General features: G+C 39.4%; 1 protein-coding gene across 1 annotated transcript in view; it reads right to left on the bottom strand.

The window, feature by feature from the left end:
- Nucleotides 1–21,033, bottom strand: part of LOC126484254 (trichohyalin-like) — a 731,617-nt gene that overhangs the window by 10,203 nt on the left and 700,381 nt on the right. Inside the window, exon 19 of the mRNA XM_050107675.1 lies at nt 6,434–6,577. Within this exon, the coding sequence (XP_049963632.1) occupies nt 6,434–6,577 (144 nt within the window). The remainder of the gene's footprint in view (nt 1–6,433; nt 6,578–21,033) is intronic.

Here is a 21,033-nt window from a genome sequence, read left to right as displayed (position 1 = left end):
TGTAATTCTGTGTATGTGTTCTACAGTGCACTCTGAACAACACAACTTTGACATCAAAGTTACAATATACATTTGTCTACCCATAGATATTTGAGCTTTCAAAAGCTTGCATTGCCATCTTCATCATAAGCAGGAATAAACTACTGATGTATAGGATTGTAATGTAATTTCCATTACAGGGAAACTGCGAACTTCTTTGAGATAGTTTCAAAGTATGTCTGTGACGAAAGGTGAGTCAAGATGGCACTGTCACAAGAATAGTGCTGTCAAAAGCATGGATGATTGACACAATCATTGATGCTGTTCCCTACCATGGGACAGCACTTTACTGAAGACACCTTCACCGCCATGCAGGGCAGTTTGTGTGCTTCAGAGAAGCTGAGGGCTATGCTGGCAGTAGCTCAGATACCAGCAGGGCCTCTCAAGCCCAGCAGGCCTTGACAGAGGAGCCAGATGAAGTGTGTCCCACACCATAGTACAGGGAGAACTCAAAAGGCATAGAGAAGCCAACTTTCCTATGGGAGTAAATGCTAAAAAACCCAAGTCCACCAGGATGTGGTCATGTTATGGAACAACCACAAGGGCCTCGAATAATGGAGAGACATACAGCACATGACTTCAGCAAAGGAAAAGGATGAAAGATTGGCCAATAGTAACTTAGAATATTTGAATAACCTTGAAACCTGGTAAAATTAAAGAAAGGCTGGAAGAGGTCATGAAATTTACGTACAATATTGTGGCACTACAAGAAGTGAGACGGCAAGAGCAAGGACAGATATTCCTCCATATTCTTAATTGGAAAATTAATATTTTGGATCTTCTAAAGTGACTAGGTTCAGCAACTTTTGCAATCAGAATAATTGCCAATTTTGAGGATATAGATATTAGTAAGCTAACATACTTTGCATACTTTCACTCTCTGATGTCATATGGAATAATATGTTGGGGTAACTCAATACTTAGACATAGAAAGTGGTTAGAATAATGTGTGGGGTTCATAGTTGCATATCTTGTAGGCATATTTTTAAAAGATTGGGAATTCTTACAACAGCCTCACAGTACATTTGCTCACTAATGAAATTTGTTCTTAACAACATGGGCCAGTTTAAAAACAACAGTGACACTCATGATTATAATACCAGAAAAAAAACTTACACTATCCTTTACTCAACCTATCTTTGGCATAGAAAGGGGTAAAATATGCTGCTATAAAAATTATTGACAAATTAGCAGATGAAATGCAATGTTTGACGGACAGCAGTAATAGCTTCAAAAATAAACTGAAATCATATCTCCTTGACAACTCCTTCTATACCATAGATGAATAAAAAATCAAGTATCACATGTGCATTTCTTGTGCACTTGACACATTCCACATCATAATGGCTTCCATACCATGCAATTGATCAATGTAACATGCAACCAACTAACTAACTAACTCTGCTCTATTGTGGACCATAAAGAAGAACAGGTCTATATGGGACAGGATTTATAATAACAAGAGAGATTAGGAAAAGTCTTTTGGAATTTGAACTTATAAACAAAACACTCTGCAGACTGTGAATAAAAGGGAAATTCAGGAATATAATGATAATAACTGCATATACACCAACAGAGGGAAGCAGAAGAAGGAATAAAAGAATAGTTTTATGAAGACTTTAAAAGTGCATATAGTAAAGTACAAAACTATGACCTGTTGCTAGTTTTGGGAGACTTTAATGCACATGTTGGGCAAAATGAATGAGGAAAACATCGTAGAGATACACTTTACATGAAGAAAGTAATGAGAAAGGAGCCATGTTATGTCAGTTCACTGCTAGAAATAATTTACTCATCAAGAATACCTGTTTTCTACACAAAAGAATACTCCTCAAAACATGGAAATCAAGTGTAAGTGAAGTAGTTAACCAAATGAACCACGTGTTAGTAAAACCATGATATGCCTTGACAGTCATCTAGGTATGGGGCTGTAGGGATCCAAACTGTGATTCAGACCAATATGTTGTAAAAGCCATAGTGAGAAATAAGTTAAAAGTAATACATAAAACTGTAATGGAAAGAAAAGCAAATTTGAATCTAGAAAAACTGGATGATTCCCAAACTGTAAAAATATACCCAATAAAAATTAAATGATAGAAAATCCAGGGTGGAATAATGACAACATAATGAAAAGCACAGACTGCTGCTCACCATATTGTGGAGATATTGGGTTACAGACAGGTGCAAAAAAAGAACACTAAGCAATTATGTGTTTGGCCAAAAGGATTTCATTGAATTTGACAATATACACACTTTCATGCAAAAACAACACACACACTGTCTCTGTGTGCCAAGGCCAGACTGGCAGTCTGGACTCGGTAGCCAGAGATAGTGGTCGTGTGTGTGTAAGTTGCATTTGCATGTATGTGTGTGTATCTTGTCTAATTCAGAAGGGCTTTTGACCAAAAGCTTACTTGTTTATCAGTCTTTTTGTTGTGCCTGTCTGCGACTCAACATTTCCTCTATGTGGTGAATGGCAGTCTATCTTTTTCATAATATTGTCTTAAATAAACATTAAAGGTATCCTAACAGTGAGGAAGCAATGGGAAATCTAGGTAGATGGAAGAGGATACAAAGAAACAGTTGGGTTAGGAAGAAAGGAAGGAAATGAGTGATGTAATGACAAATGTAGACTAACAATACAACATAAAAATGTAGCAGGACTGGGAATGCTACAGAGAAAAACGAGAAGAAATGTTGTTGAGGTTTTCTGTCTGAAGACCAGTTTGATGCAACTCTCCATGTTACTCTGTCCTGTGCAAGCCACTTCATCTCTGAAAATTACTGCAACTTAATCCTTTTTAAGCTGCTTACTGTACTCGTCCATTGGTTTTCCTCTAAAACTTTTACCCCCCACACTCCCCTCCAGTACTTAATTAGTGATCCCTTGATCTCTCAGTTAGTGTCCTATCAACCAGTTGCTTCTTTTAGCCAAGTTCTGCCACAAATTTCTTTTCTCCCCAATTCTGTTCAGTATCTCCTCATTGGTTACGCACTTCACACATCTAATCTTCAGAATTTTCTGTAGCACCACATTTCAAAAGCTTCTGTTCTTGTCTTGTTTTAACTGTTGTCGCCCATGTCTCACTTCCTTCCATGGCTACATTCCAGACAAGTACCTTCAGAAAAGACTTTCTAATGCTTAAATCTATCATTTTAATTGAATCATCTGTCAGTTCTTGATGAAACATATAAATTAACTAAACAATCGCTATTTTTAGCCTTGTGTCAAAATTTATTATTAATGTTATTGCACAACCTAGGTTTCGAGTTATAAGCCTGTTTTCAAGTACATTACTGATTCCCAAAGGTGAGAATGTACACATAAACATGATGACAAGGCAAAGATAATCTCAACTTTTTAAGGTATTGATCCACAGTTTAAAGTACAATTACAACAATTACTATTTTTTAACAAATTACACACATTATTACACATTCACCAATGACCGTACTAAAGTTATGCATCAGCCGAGATATTTTTAACTACAATGGACTGGGGCCCAAAGTTTTGCTTCTATCCTGGGGTTGTGATCTCATGTAAAAGAGATGAATAACTGAATTGGGTTTGCTCATTTAATAATAGGTGTGGGGATATACCCACCTGTTTTTTTAATTTCTAAGATTTATAATTGGTCAAATTTGGCCCCCTTTTCCTCTGTGTGTAGGACTTGTGCATCTATTGTGTATTTATGATTAGTGTTCAGGCAATGTTCTGCAAAGGCCGAACCAGGCTTCCTCATTCTCCAGCTTCTGTGGTGTTCCTTAAGTTACAGATTGCCCTCCCCATCTGCCCAATGTAACAAGACTGACACTCATGGCATGTGATTTTATAAACCCCACTTTTTGTGATAGCTGGTTGTTTGTCTTTTGCATTGAACAAAAAACTACCTATTGTCCAAGAGACATAGAAAAACACTGAGAAACCCTTCGCCTACAAGATGTTACTTATGCTATGTGACATTTTCCATATAAAAGGTAATCTGCACCATTTCTTTTCCTGTTTGTCTGTGTTTTTCATTGGGGACAGTAGGGACATGGCTTGCTTCTTCATCTTTTTAGCTAAAATTTTATAATTGGTGTTGGGGTCAAATTCATTATTTATGGCTACTGTTTTTATTGTATTAAGTTCCTGGTCAAAGTCTTCTTGGGACATAGGGACAGAAAGGAGACGGTGGATCATGTGATGGAATGCTGCTTGTTTTTAGGTTGTTAGATTTTGGGAGGAAGCTGGGATGAAAGTGTCAGTGAAAGACTCTTTTCAGTAAATTTTAAATTTATGGTTACTGTCTTCTATCTTCAAGCTAATGTCCAGGAAATTTATGTTGCCCTTATTCCCTCAACATCACCTATTTTAATCTGACTACATTCCATTACCCTTGTTTTGCTTAATAATGTTCATCTCATGTCCTCCTTTCAAGACACTCATCATTCCATTCAGATGCTCCTCCAGGTCCTTTGCTGTCTCTGGCAGAATTACAACGCCATCAGCAAACCTCAAAGTTTTTATTCTTTCTCTCTGAACTTTAATTATTTCTCCATATTTTTCTTTTGTTTCCACTGCTGCTCAATGTACAGATTGAATAACATCAGAGATATGCTACAACACTGTCCTGCTTCCCTCCAGTGTAATGCCCCAGTTTAGAAGACAATTAAAGGATTAGCTTCTGGAAAAATCTTTTTCACTCTCTTAATGAATTCTTTAATGCATAACTTAGATGTGACACATTGTACTTGTAATATTTGCTATTACCACTTTGTAATGGAACACAATAACGTATGTTAGAACAGAAATTTTTGCTCGGGCTAATGTTGTTGTTGTTGTGGTCTTCAGTCCTGAGACTGGTGTGATGCAGCTCTCCATGCTACTCTATCCTGTGCAAGCTTCTTCATCTCCCAGTACTTACTGCAACCTACATCCTTCTGAATCTGCTCAGTGTATTGATCTCTTGGTCTCCCTCTACGATTTTTACCCTCCACGCTGCCCTCCAATGCTAAATTTGTGATCCCTTGATGCCTCAAAACATGTCCTTGGAAAAATCTTTTTCACTCTCTTAATGAATTCTTCTAGAGTCAGAACTTATAAAATTTCAAACAATGGATAATCCAGGATGGAATGTAACAGTATTATGAAAAGGATGTTGCTACTCATCATATAGCAGAGATGCTGAGTCGCAGACATGCACAACAAAAAGACTGTCACAAAATAAGCTTTTGTTGGCCTATTTGCGACTCAGCATCTCTGCTACATGGTGAGTAGCAACTATCCTTTTCACAACTTATAAAATTTGGCAGTCAACCTATAATATGTGAAATATATGCACTAAAAAAGAAAAGCATGCCTGAGGACTGGAAAACTTGAATAACGTGCCCTATATGCAAGAAAGAAGAAAACTTAGCTTGTGAAATTGAATACAGGAGAAAGATACTCAAAGAAATACCAATATAGCTTCCAGTCAGATAGAGGTACTTCTGATCAGTTGTTTATTATTAGACATATAATGGACAAATTTTATGTACGTGAAATTGATCTCCACTTTCTGTTAGTTGATTTTAGAAAAGCTTTTGATAGTGTTAACCTGTCAGCTATACATATAGCACTAAAAGAATTAGGCATCTGTAAGAAGCTAAGAAGATTACCTGAATACCAATGAAAGACACAAAGGCAAAAGTAAAGGTGAATAACAAAATGATTTACAAATGGAATGAAGCATCATGATGGTGTCTCCTACAGTCCTGATTAATTTAGCACTGCATAGTTTAATACACTAAACAGACAAGAGAGGAACAAGTGACTAAAATATATATAGTAAATATTGAATTATAAAGTTGAACTGAAAATATTCATTTAAAGCCTGATGTGAAAATAACTGAAACTGAAACCTTGCACCATGCTATCACAAACTACAGATAATATTGATGCAGTTTTCTTGGTTTATCTTCAGAGTGATAGCCTCATCTTGAAGCAATATTTCAACAAATTTCCTACATGTCATTCGTATCTTTAAATGGTGAATATGAAATTTTCAAAGCTTTGCATCAAGACTATGCTGTTACTCAGCTGACAACATGGGAATATTTAATCAGTGAACTTTGCAATAAGAGCACACATTCTCAAACATAGTTAATATACATATTCACATAAGAGCTTCATGAAATGAGGCCATTTGGACATGGTGAGGTAACTGATGGCCTTTGTATCAGATTATATTATATTATATTGCTTAAGAGCTTAACAACAAATCTGAAACAATGTATATAAATAAATTATAACAAGACTGAAATAACAGAAAAACAACATACAGAAAAGAAAATAGTAACAATTAACATTGAAATCATAGAACCAACAGATTTATTGTTTGTTTCATCCTCATAATTAGATTAGCATAATTACCTCTTCCTCATGATGTGAATGACCATTATGATTACTGGAGGTGGTTTCTTTATCTTCTGCTTCAATGAGATTTGTTACAGATGATGTGAACTGCTCTACATCTGGCAGGGAATACTCTTGCAGCAGCCGAACACTCTGTTCATTCTATACAAGAGAAGCAATAAAAGAGTAGTTATTCACCATGCGAGCAGAACTAAACAATATTTTTTACTGCTTAGAAATGTGGGAGATGAATAAAAAGCAAGACTGGACAAAAGGGGTAAACTGATTGTGTGATAAAACTGAAATGAAGGTAATCAAATGTGAATGCTAAAATCATATTATCTCTGAATGAAGCAGCTGTGAATAAAGAATCATTAACATGAACGGGATCAACAATATTACACAAAACGTGAAACGATTTTGAACTTTTAAGAAGGAACTTTTCTTCACATATGATCAACAATCCTGTGCAATACATTCCAACCTAAAGTATAACCTCCAGGAATGACGAACAAATCAAGGACAGAAGTTAATAGATTGACAAAATGCTTACAAACTGCTTCTACAGGCTGTGTGAGCTATTAGGTTTGTGCATAAGTTCATAGAGTTTTTTTGTTTTGCATGTTGATATTCTGAGTTGCTATGGGTTCGTGGCAGCTATCAACCAAGTCGTGTATCAACATCTTTGTTTTTCAAGCTCTTTGTGAGCAGCCTGTAGTCACACACAGAATGGTACACACATGTGTATGGAGAATCAACAAGATGTGTATATCTCTTTATATGAGCTTCAGACCAATAAAATAGTGCTTATTACATGTAGAATAGTATACATCATTGGATCTGGCAATCCTACAACACTAAACTCATATTGGTGACCCCGAATTTATTCACGAGTGCTACATCGAACTCTCATTCCATTGTGCAGTACACAATGGATCACTTGCCACCCACTGCACAGCACATGAGCCAACTAGATTTTCCAATAGATGCTCCGGCATCATTTTCCTATCATCCACTTTGTGTTCAGAATAGTTCGATGCAGTTTACAAATACACCAGCTAGCTGTACTCAACAGGACAGTGCTTCTACATTCCCACAGCCATGTGTGATGGCATCAAGTATGAACAATAACTTTTCATTATCCTACATGAATGAGCCATTGTGTGGCAGTGTCCCATACCAATAGAACATTTTTCATACAACAAACTTCAGATGCGAACATTTTACGTCGAATATGAACTTTTTATATGTTCTGAGTGCTCAACAATGGCCGACACAATGTGCTCAAACACCAATGACTATGTTTACAAATTTCCCAAGTGCCAGTGTGAACTTTCCACCCGTGTCAGTGGTGATACAAATTGAGCCGGACATTCAGGACAGGAAACTTCATGTTTATCCTGGATCTCCGGATTTTGCACCAGCCCCCATACCCCCCCCCCCCCCCCCCTCTCCCCCACCACGCTACCAGCATGCTTTACGAGTGTTTCTGATGCCTCATTTGTCATGTGTGTTCCAAAAATGATATGTGATTTTAACAATTTCAATGCACCTCTAGTGGAGGTGCCCGGAAACTGCACTCTGTCGTTTTCTGCACATTGTTCGACTATGGCCGACTCTTCCTCTACACCTGTTGGCGTTACTCTGTTGAATGCCTGACTCATTGGTTTCTCGACCGTGGTTGAGCCAGCTGCGCCTACCATGTCGCTGACAGAGTCATGATCTGGTACACCACTACTGCACCTGAGCCAGTTATGCTGCTGAGCTACAGACAAGGAGTGACAGTTTCTGACAAACCATTATGCTAAGACTTTCCCATCTGTTGGCCTAATCTACCACCCGTTCACAAGGAACACTCACACACATGGTTTGCCTTGGTCGGCCATGTCCTGTAGCTACATGGCGTCGCTGACGACAACTCTAAATCCCTTTGCTTACTATGTCACCTCCATGATGAACTGCATCTCATCTGCGATATTATGGCTTCACCTCCCACTACAGACAAATATGCTTTTGCCTGACACACCATCCTCGAGTGCCTAACCAGATCTACAGAGGAAGCTATCCACCTCATCATCAGTCACAAGTCACTAGGTTCTACATCCCCACCACACCTCTGGTGATATCTCCATGCTACGATTGACACACATCATATGCCGGACACTACACTTCAGACCATCTGGTTGCTCAAACTTCCTCGGGAAGTTCAAATTCACCTTGTCCATCTAACTTCGGCTCCACTGGATGCTAAACTGAAGATTGCAGACCAGGTTTACAACATCTTGCCACCCCCACATACCCCCTCGTGGGGACCTTCAGGCCTCAGGAGTTGGCACACCTGTGCTGCAGTTTCCATCATTCGGTAAAGAGTGCACATGACTCACTCCACGCATGCGCACGGACCCAATGCTGCCTGGCAACCACTGCCGTAACTCCTCTCCTACCAGCTCTACTGCAGCACTGCCATCGGAGGAATCTACAAATATGAACCACTACACTTACGCTTCAGCCTCAGGCAGCTTGACGCATGATGCTAAGCACCATTCTGCTCAGTGTTATTTCCATTCCTGCTTCGGCAATGCAGCTAAGAAATGTCATTCCCCATGCATGTTTCCAAACTAATATTGTGACCCCACTCAGGAGCTATGGGCCACGTTGCATCACACAGATGCCTGTCTCTTAATACATGTACATGAAAGACACAGTGTCTTGTCTTTCATTTCTAGTCAACATGGGGTCAGTGTCATACCTTTGTCTGCAGGTATTAAATTTGAGCATCAACCTTGCCCCCCCCCCCCCCCCCCACTTTGAGCTATCAATAACTCCTTGATCCAATCCCAAGGCATAACTAATTTAAACCTTCAACTGCAGGACATTAATACTCCCTTACAGTGGACATCCATTATTACTGATGTGGATGAACCCATGCTCGGGGTAGATTTTCTCTTAGCCCATGCTCTTTCACCTATCCTATAATGAGGTACACCAATCTTTAACTCAGTAGACCATACCACCAGTTATGGTATTTCTTCCCTCTCATCTGAGAGCGTCACTCTGTTGTGTGACCTAGCTGAAGCCACCGTTGCAGTGCTCTCTCTTAAATCACACAACAATGAGCTTCAGGACAGCAATGAAGCCCTCCGCTTACACATCGCTGCCATGCAAGCCAAGCTCACAGACACTCATTAGCAAGTCACCAGCAGTCACACATGGCCACAGCCCCAGCCCCCACTCCGCCTCCTCGCACGCACTGCCAATGTCGCGTGACTTTTCTACTTCCTGACAGAAACTGTGTTCGCAACACCACCAAGTACCCCACTGAGATCCATGACAAGGACTACCAGTGGATCACTGCCACTGCTGCTGATCCATCAGCCTGGGACATACAAGTGTGTGCATTACATTACTTCATCAGGTGTGGATCCATCCTCCCTGTCGGTGTTTGCAATCGACAACGGTATTGTCCATAGAATCAGTACCGTGGAAGGTCCACTGGTGTGCGCAAAGGCTAGGCATTTAAACCGGGAAAATCTTAAACACATCAATGCAGTTATTCAGGAACTTTCAGACAGTAAGACTATTCGCTCTTCTTCTAGTAGTTGGTCGTCACCCATTCATTTGGTGCCTATGAAAGATGACAATTTCCACCTCTGCAGTGACTATCAGGCGCTTAGCACCAGAAAAATTTTAGATAATTATCCAATCCCAAATATTCAAGATTTTGCTTCCCAACTGCACAGGGCAAAACTTTTCAGTGTAATCGACTGTCACAAGGTGTACTTGATACGACATAAAAGACAACTAGAGAGGCAGATAAGATGATCCAGCAATCCTCACTTGAGACAAACACAGGACAGACTGGACGATCACATAAAATGTATCATCTCAACCTTCCAACAATGAGAATGTGACAAAACTTACTCTCGACTCAAATACACATACAGAGGCAAGTTCTGGAATCAGTTTAAAACACTGACAGGATAAAAACAGACCACCACCAATACACTAATAATGAACAGTCAGCTGACGAAGGAGAAACAGCAACAGGCAGACATTTTTAAAGAGGTCTTGCAACAGGAAGTTTTCTCATTTCTAGAGAATAACAACTTCGACAAGGTGTTTAGACAGTCTACAAATCTTCTGCTGGCGCAAGTACTCACAACACTTAGAGCGGACACAGAAAGCAACCATCCCTTCGCCAAACCAATAACTGATGATGAAATAATAGATGAAATCCTAACAGGATGAAACTCTGCCCCCAGACAAAATGACATAAGATGAAGCCATTTGAGGAAGCACCCCTCCCTGCCCTTATTCCCATCCTCTCCTTACTATTTAACTACTGCCTTGACACCAAGATCCTCCAAACCAGCTGGAAGATGAGCAGAACCATTACAATAAGCCTGACATGCCATGAACTGATTCGTGATCTTACAGGCCAATTTCTCTTCAAGACATGTTAGGGAAAACCTCGGAAAGAATAATAACAGTCATATTAAGGACATATGTAGAGACTAAATACTTCCTAAGGCTACCATAGCAGGAATTCCACCAATGACCCCCTATTCAAGCTACCCAATGGAGTCACTTAGGGCTTTAAGATTGGGAAGTGCATATTTGCAGTCTTCCTAGATATCAAATGTGCTTTCTTTTGTGGCGGCGTTCGTAGCGACAAGCAATTCGCTGTAGAAACGGCTTACGAAGTCACCGCCACACTTTTAATAGCGGGCCGACCGGTCCGCTGGAACAGTGAACAGAAAGATGAAAACCCAAACACTCTGATTAAATAAAAGTCGGTACTTATCTTTATTAACAAAGATACAGTAACACAGTAGTGAACTCGGTGTCTACAGAAATCTGTCTAGTTCGGGTCGGAGCGGCTAGGTCAGCGTCGGCTGATGACGAACAACAACTCTGCTGCGATGAACACACAACTGACTAGCAAGTACACAATTCGGTGGCGAGTATACAACTGAGCGGCGAATACAGAACTGTCCTAGCGCTCGCGACTCCAGCGCTTAAGAAGCCAGAAGCCAGCGGTGGTGCGCGCAGACTTGCAGCGATTTCCTGTCTCACTGGCGCTGCTTATGCGGACGGCGTCCGGACTTTGATGCTGCCAACCTTTTGGCAGCGGGCTCGGGTGGCATTACTGGCTAGGATATAACACTTTCAATCAACTGTCGCACAATGGCCTACTCTGTAAGCTGTGCCAACTGGAGATTACAACAAAAATGGGCTCCATTATCAAAAAATACTTAACATATAGGGTTGTAGGGTCAATTTTTCGACCTTGGTATCACATTTATTCACCCCACAAGCAGGTGTCCCCCGATGTGGCATCCTGTCACTGCTACTGTACGTGCTGTACGCAGTAGGCGTCCACCACCTGTCCCCCTCCCCACAATAGCCCCAGATAAGACAGATCTGTGCTATATGCAGATGATACCACATACTGGTGCACCTCTCTAACAATGACCATAACAAAGAGAAAGATGGACATATACCTAAGATGACTGGAAGGCTGGGTGCAGAAATGGAGAATCAGGCCAAACCTAACAAAAACACATATAATACTCTTCTGGCACAGACATATGACCAAGAAAAGACAGCAAAATGATGCAGTCATACAACTGACATTCTGGTACTCATCACTGAGGCTTGCCAGCATTACCAGGACTATCAGCATGATCCTTGACAGACATATGAACAGGAGCACGTATCTAAACTACCTTCTACACAAGACAAGGAAATGACAAGGACTATTATGACAAGTACAGGGACACTTTCACTGCCTAGTGTTGAAACAACAATTCACACAAATCCTTCATCAGACCTGTTCTATGATATGCCAGCACCCCCCTAGGAGGAATATCAAATGCAGTGGTTAAGCAACTGTATCAGACAGAAAGAAAATGGCTCCATAATTTCTCATGACTACCACAAATGACACCAAGCAACACACTTTATGATTTAGTGAATGTAAAAACACTACCAATCGAACAATGAAATTAAGTGTGAATTACAAAAGACACATGCTAACAAAATGACCAGACATGGAAGGCCTAGAATTCTTCCTCCTCAATCCTTGGGCACATCTAATCACGTATGTCACTCATTTCTGATTATTTTAATTGGTTTTAATTATGCCTCAAACCTCTTTTGGTTTCCTCCCATGTTTCCATAAAACCTTTTTTAACTGCTGTTAATTCATCCAATACTTACGGTTACAACAACAATTTTGCTACCTACTCATCATTTTCCCCTCATGAACCAAGGACGTTGCCTTTGGTGGGGAGGCTTGTGTACCTCAGTGATACAGATAGCTGTTCCATAGGTGCAACCACAACAAGGGGGTATCTGTTAAGAGGCCAGACAAATGTGTGGATTCTGAAGAGGGGCAGCAGTCTTTTCAGTAGTTTCAGGGGCAACAGTCTGAATGACTGACTGATCTGGCCTTGTATCATTAACCAAAATAGCCTTGCTGTGCTGGTACTGCGAACAGCTGAAACCAAGGGGAAACTACAGCCGTAATTTTTCCCAAGGGCATGCAGCTTTACTGTATGATTAAATGATGATGGCATCCTCTTGAGAAAAATATTCCAGAGGTAAAATAGTCCCCAATTGGATCTCTGGATGGGGACTACTCAGGAGGACTGTGCTATAAATACAAAATCAAATATGGGTAACGCAGGAGTAGATTTAATAATGAATAAAAAAATAGGAGCACGGATAAGCTACTATGAACAGTGCAGTGAACACATTAGTGTAGCCAAGATAGAAGCAAATCCCATGCCTACCACAGTAGTACAAGTTTATATGCCAACTAGCTCAGCAGATGATGAAGAGATTGAAGAAATGTATGATGAGATAAAAGAAGTTATTCAGATAGTGAACGAAGACAAAAATTTAATAGTCATGGGGGTCTGGAATTCGATAGCAGAAAAAGGAAGAGAAGGAAAAATAGTAGGTGAATTTGGAATGGGGGTAAGGAATGAAAGAGGAAGCCGCCTGGTAGAATTTTGCAAAGCGTATAACTGAATCATAGCTAACACTTGGTTTAAGAATCATGAAAGAAGGTTGTATATGTGGAAGAGGCCTGGAGACAGTGGAAGGTTTCAGATAGATTACATAATGGTAAGACAGAGATTTAGGAACCAGGTTTTAAATTGTAAGACATTTCCACGGGGCAGATGTGGACTCTGACCACAATCTATTGGTTAAGAACTGTAGATTAAAGCTGGAGAAACTGCAAAAAGTTGGAAATCTAAGGATATGGGAGCTGGATGAACTGAAAGAACCAGAGGTTGTAGAGAGTTTCAGAGAGAGCATTAGGAAACAATCGACAAGAACAGGAAAGAAATACAGCAGAAGAAGAATGGGTAGCTTTGAGAGATGAAATAGGGATCAAGTAGGTAAAGAAAATGAGGGCTAGTAGAAATCCTTGGGTACCAGAAGAGATATTGAATTTAATTGATGAAAGGAGAAAATATAAAAATGCAGTAAATGAATCAGGCAAAAAGGAATACAAATGTCTCAAAAATGAGATTGACAGGAAGAGCAAAATGGCTAGGCATGGATGGCTAGAGGACAAATGTAAGGATGTAGAGGCATATATCACTAGGGGTAAGATAGATACTGTCAACAGGAAAATTAAAGAAACCTTTGGAGAAAAGAGAACCACTTCTGTGGATATTAAGAGCTCAGATGGAAAACCAGTTCTAAGCAAAGAAGGGAAAGCAGAAAGGTGGAAGAAGTATATAAAGGGTCTATACAAGGGCATTGTACTTGAGGGCAGTATTATGGAAATAGAAGAGGATGTAGGTGAAGATGAAATGGGATATATGATACTGCGTGAAGAATTTGACAGAGCACTGAAAGACCTAAGTCAAAACAAGATCCCAGGAGTAGACAACATTCCATTGGAACTACTGGTAGCCTTGGGAGAGCCAGTCCTGACAAAACTCTACCATCTGGCGAGCAAGATGTATGAGACAGGCAAAATACCCTCAGACTTCAAAAAGAATATAATGATTTCAATTCCAAAGAAAGCAGGTGTTTACAGGTTTGGAAATTACCGAACTATCAGTTTAATAAGTCACGGCTACAAAATACTGACACAAATTCTTTACAGCCGAATGGAAAAACTGGTAGAAGCCGACCTTGGGGAACATCAGTTTGGATTCCATAGAAATGTTGGAACACGTGAGGCAGTACTGGCACTATGACTTATCTTAGAAGATAGATTAAGGAATGGCAAGCCTACGTTTGTAGCATTTGTAGACTTAGAGAAAGCTTTTGACAATGTTATCTGGAATACTCTCTTTCAAATTCTGAAAGTGGTAAGGGCCAAAATACTGGGAGCGAAAGGCTATTGACAATTTGAACAGAAACCAGATGGCAGTTTATAAGAGTAGATTGGCATGACAGGGAATCAGTCATTGGGAATGGAGTGAGACAGGATCGTGGCCTATCCCCAATGTTATTCAATCTATACAATGAGCAAGCAGTAAAGGAAACAACAGAAAAATTTGGAGTAGGAAGTAAAATCCTTGAAGAAGAAATAAAAACCTGCGAGGTTTGCCGATGACATTGTAATTCTGTTAGAGACAGCAAAGGACCTTGAACAGTATTTGAATGGAATGAACACTGTCTTGAAAGGAGTATATAAGAGGAACATTCCCAAAAGCAAATCGAGGATAATGGAATGTAGTCTAACTACATCAGGTGATGCTGAGGGAATTAGGTTAGGAAATGAGACACTTAAAGTAGTAGATGAGTTTTGCTATTTGGGGAGCAAAATAAATGATGATGGTCAAAGTAGGGAGGATACAAAATGTAGACTGGCAGTGGCAAGGAAAGGGTTTCTGAAGAAGAGGAGTTTGTTAACATCGAATAAAGATTTAAGTGTCGGGAAGTCTTTTCTCAAAGTATTTGTATGGAGTGCAGCCATGTATGGAAGTGTAACATGGACAATAAATATTTTAGATGAGAAGAGAATAGAATCTTTCAAATGTGGTGCTACAGAACAATTCTGAAGATTATATGGGTGTATCATGTAACTAATGAGGAGGTACTGAATAGAATTGGGAAGAAGAGGAATTTGTGGCACAACTTGTCTACAAGAAGGGACACTAGGTTAGTAGGCCATGTTCCGAGGCATCAGGGTGTCACCAATTTAGTATTGGAGGGCAGTGTGGAGGGTAAAAATCGTAGAGGGAGACCAAGAGATGAATACATTAAGCAGATTCAGAAGGATGTAGGGTGCAGAAGTTACTTGGAGATGAAGAAGCTCGCGCAGGATAGAGTAGCAAGAAGACTGCATCAAACCAGTCTCTGGGCTAAAGACCACAAAAACAACAACTCATCACTTATTATATGAAGGGCTTATTTCAATAGTGGTACAAGTCCATTTTTGTTCATATTGAGATACAGTGTCCTAAAGTTAAATGAGCACTGAAAAATCTGCAGTTGAGATACCAGAAATATTCAAGCATATGGCTTATTACTAGAGATGAACCTTTCTTTCTGTTTGTTTGGCTCATTCATTTCAGAAGCATTATAGACAGAAAAGTGGAGGTAATGGACTTGTACCACTATTGAAATAAATGTTCTATGTTCTTTGTGTTGATTTTATTTCCTATTTTCCTTATTAACATCACACCTTTGATGATTTATTATTTCAAAATATTCCGTATCTATAATTGTACTCTCATTACATTAACAATGAAGATGAAATTAATGTTAAGCTGCTCAAAATGAATCAAGAGCACTATTTTTAAAGAAATTGTAATAAAGAAATAACAGTTGTTAAACTCCTATTGGCTAAGAAGTGCTGAGCAATCATGGGTAGTAGTCTGCCATCCCCCTACCCCCAAAGGTTCCGAATGAAAAGTGCTAAAAAATAATAATAATAATAATTTATTATTATTTGATGTTGATGTTTCATTGATGGTTCACACGCTGACACTTGTTGATGGCCCAGCAATCTGCAGAAGGGTTGCACTTCTGTCATGTTGGACAATTCTTGTCTGTCATCAGTGGTCCCATTCTTGCAGGATATTTTTCCAGCCACAGCAATGTCAGAGGTTTGATGTTTTAGCATATTCCTAATATTCACAGTACACCCATGATATGATCATATGGGAAATCACCACTTCATCACTACCTCAGAGATTCTGTGTCCCATTGCTCATGCGCTGACTATCACACCACACTCAAACACACTTAAATCTTGATAACCTGCCATTGTAGTAGCAATTACTGATCTAAAAAATGCGCCAGACACTTGTTGTCTTATATAGGTGAGCTAAACTTAGCTGAAAGATTTTTGCACTAAGTGCCATTTCTCATTTTTGAATGAGAAATAATGCTACTGTCATATTTTGTGTATTTCCATTCTATACTCTCATGCAGTATAATATTCTGGGGAAACACTGCTAGAGTTGAAAAAGTCTTCAAACTTCAGAAATGAGCAGTGAGACCAATATGTGGGGTCTCTAACATGATGCCCTGCAGGGACCTCTTCAGGTCTCTTAGTACATTTACTGATACTCACTGATTATGTTTCCAGACAATAAAAAGGAATAATTTTGGAATAATTGTGACATTCACAACTATAGTACAAGACAGATGAAAAATTTCCACTAAGGCTCTACTACTCTGACGAGGATACACACAGGTGTTGAAGAATCAGGTATAAATGTATACAATAAGCTGCTGATTAATATAAAAAAGCAAATTAATAATGTACATATATTCAAAAGGAAATAAAAAAAAATTCTCATAGAACAAGCTTTTTATAAAATAAACGAATTCATAGAGTTATAAGGCACCTTTTAACGTAAGAGTAGAGAAAACCACTTAGCTAAAACCACAGTTGTAAAAGAGAAAATGTGATACTTATGTCATGAACACAGCATTTTGAATTTTAATTCAAGTTATAATGATAAAACGTTGTTGTTGTTGTGGTCTTCAGTCCTGAGACTGGTTTGATGCAGCTCTCCATGCTACTCTATCCTGTGGAAGCTTCTTCATCTCCCAGTACCTAATGCAACCTACATCCTTCTGAATCTGCTTGGTGTATTCATCCCTTGGTCTCCCTCTACGATTTTTACCCTCCACACTGCCCTCCAATACTAAATTAGTGATCCCTTGATGCCTCAGAACATGTCCTACCAACCGATCCCTTCTTCTAGTCAAGTTGTGCCACAAACTTCTCTTCTCTCCAATTCTATTCAACACCTCCTCATTAGTTACGTGATCTACCCATCTAATCTTCAGCATTCTTCTGTAGCACAACATTTCAAAGGCTCCTATTCTCTTCTTGTCCAAACTATTTATCATCCATGTTACACTTCCATACATGGCTACACTCCATACAAATACTTTCAGAAACGACTTCCTGACACTTAAATCTATACTCGATGTTAACAAATTTCTCTTCTTCAGAAACACTTTTCTTCCCATTGCCAGTCTACGTTTTATATCCTCTCTACTTAGATCATCATCAGTTATGTTGCACCACAAATAGCAAAACTCCTTTACTACTTTAAGTGTCTCATTTCCTAATCTAATAACTTCAGCATCACCCGACTTAATTCTACTACATTCCATTATCCTCGTTTTGCTTTTGTTTATGTTCATCTTATATCCTCCTTTCAAGACACTATTCATTCCGTTCAACTGCTCTTCCAAGTCCTTTGCTGTCTCTGACAGAATTACAATGTCATCGGCGAACCTCAAAGTTTTTATTCCTTCTCCATGAAATTTAATACCTACTCCAAATTTTTCTTTTGTTTCCTTCACTGCTTGCTCAATATACAGATTGAATAACATCGGGGAGAGGCTACAACCCTGTCTCACTCCCTTCCCAACCACTGCTTCCCTTTCATGCCCCTCGACTCTTGTAACTGTCATTTGGTTTCTATACAAATTGTAAATAGCCTTTCACTCCCTGTATTTTACCCCTGCCACCTTCAGAATTTGAAAGAGAGTATTCCAGTCAACATTGTCAAAAGCTTTCTCTAAGTCTACAAATGCTAGAAACATAGGTTTGCCTTTCCTTAATCTAGCTTCTAAGATAAGTCGTAGGGTCAGTATTGCCTCACGTGTTCCAATATTTCTACGGAATCCAAACTGATCTTCCCCAAGGTCGGCTTCTACTAGTTTTTCCATTCGTCTGTAAAGAATTCACATTAGTATTTTGCAGCCGTGACTTATTAAACTGATAGTTCGGTAATTTTCACATCTGTCAACACCTGCTTTCTTTGGGATTGGAATTAATATATTCTTCTTGAAGTCTGTGGATATTTCGCCTGTCTCATGCATCTTGCTCACCAGATGGTAGAGTTTTCTCAGGACTGGCTCTTCCAAAGTCGTCAGTAGTTCTAATGGAATGTTGTCTACTCCCGTGTCCTTGTTTTGACTCAGGTCTTTCAGTGCTCTATTAAACTCTTCACGCAGTATCATATCTCCCATTTCATCTTCATTTACATCCTCTTCCATTTCCATAATGTTGTCCTCAAGTACATCGCCCTTGTATAGACCCTCTATATACTCCTTCCATCTTTCTGCTTTCCCTTCTTTGCTTAGAACTGGGTTTCCATCTGAACTCTTGATATTCATACAGGTGGTTCTCCTTTCTCCAAAGGTCTCTTTAATTTTCCTGTAGGCAGTATCTATCTTACCCCTAGTGAGATAAGCCTCTACATACTTATATTTATCCTCTAGCCATCCATGCTTAGCCATTTTGCACTTCCTGTTGATCTCATTTTTGAGACGTTGGCATTCCTTTTTGCCTGATTCATTTACTGCATTTTTATATTTTCTACTTTCATCAATTAAATTCAATATTTCTTCTGTTACCCAAGGATTTCTACTGGCCCTCGTCTTTTTACCTACTTGATCCTCTGCTGCCTTCACTACTTCATGCCTCAAAGCTACCCATTCTTCTTCTACTGTATTTCTTTCACCCATTCCTGCCATTTGTTCCCTTACGCTCTCCCTGAAACTCTGTACAACCTCTGGTTTAGTCAGTTTATCCAGGTCCCATCTCCTTAAATTCCCACCTTTTTGCAGTTTCTTCAGTTTTAATCTACAGTTCATAACCAATAGATTGTGGTCAGAGTCCACATCTGCCCCTGGAAATGTCTTACAATTTAAAACCTGATTTCTAAATCTCTGTCTTACCATTACGTAATCTATCTGAAATCTATCAGTATCTCCAGGCTTCTTCCATATATACAACCTTCTTTTATGATTTTTGAACCAAGTGTTAGCTATGGTTAAGTTGTGCTCTGTGCAAAATTCTACCAGGCGGCTTCCTCTTTCATTTCTTAGCCCCAATCCATATTCACCTACTACGTTTCCTTCTCTCCCTTTTCCTACTACTGAATTCCAGTCACCCATGACTATTAAATTTTCGTCTCCCTTCACTATCTGAATAATTTCTTTTGCTTCATCATACATTTCTTCAATTTCTTCGTCATCTGCAGAGCTAGTTGGCATATAAACTTGTACTACTGTAGTAGGCGTGGGCTTCGTGTCTACCTTGGCCACAATAATGCGTTCACTATGCTCTTTGTAGTAGCTTACCCGCACTCCTATTTTTTTATTCACTATTAAACCTACTCCTGCATTACCCCTATTTGACTTTGTATTTATAACCCTGTATTCACCTGCGCAAAAGTCTTGTTCCTCATGCCACCGAACTTCACTAATTCCCACTGTATCTAACTTTAACCTATCCATTTCCCTTTTTAAATTTTCTAACCTACCTGCCCGATTAAGGGATCTTACATTCCATGCTCCGCTCTGTAGAACGCCAGTTTTCTTTCTCCTGATAACGACGTCCTCTTGAGTAGTCCCCGCCTGGAGATCCGAGTGGGTGACTATTTTAACTCTGGAATATTTTACCCAAGAGGACGCCATCATCATTAACCATGCAGTAAAGCTGCATGCCCTCGGGAAAAATTACGGCTGTAGTTTCCCCTTGCTTTCAACCGTTTGCAGTACCAGCACAGCAAGGCCGCTTTGGTTAGTGTTACAATGCCAGATCAGTCGATCATCCAGGCTGTTGCCCCTGCAACTACTGAAAAGGCTGCTGCCCCTCTTCAGGAACCACGCATTTGTCTGGCTTCTCAACAGATACCTCTCTGTTGTGGTTGCACCTACGGTACGGCTGTCTGTATCGCTGAGGCACGCAAGCCTCCCCACCAACGGCAAGGTCCATGGTTCATTGTCAATATCATTAGGATAAAGATATGTACTCTCAGGAGAAATTTTATATTTTAATTTGGAAAATGTAAATTTATTTATTTATATGTGTTATTATCATAAAAATGTGTACTTTTATTTCTTTTACTATTTTAACCATTCACTTAAATTCATGCCAGTAGGTTCTAATGTTATAAGCAATCAACTGTTCTTAAAAACATAAGTGAAATAGAATATATTTTATCATTCTCAATTTCTCTTACTGCTTGCTCATTGTACAGATTGAGTGACATTGGGGATAGGCAACAACCTTGTCTCATGCCCTTCTTGACCACTGCTTCCCTTGCATGTCCTTCAACTCTTATAACTGCAGTCTGGTTTTGTACATGCTGTAAATAATCTTT

The sequence above is a fragment of the Schistocerca serialis genome, chromosome 6, assembly GCF_023864345.2.
Source record: "Schistocerca serialis cubense isolate TAMUIC-IGC-003099 chromosome 6, iqSchSeri2.2, whole genome shotgun sequence".
Taxonomy (NCBI): domain Eukaryota; kingdom Metazoa; phylum Arthropoda; class Insecta; order Orthoptera; family Acrididae; genus Schistocerca; species Schistocerca serialis.
Note: the sequence above shows the minus strand (reverse complement) of the source record. Positions and strands in the feature narration are given on the sequence as shown.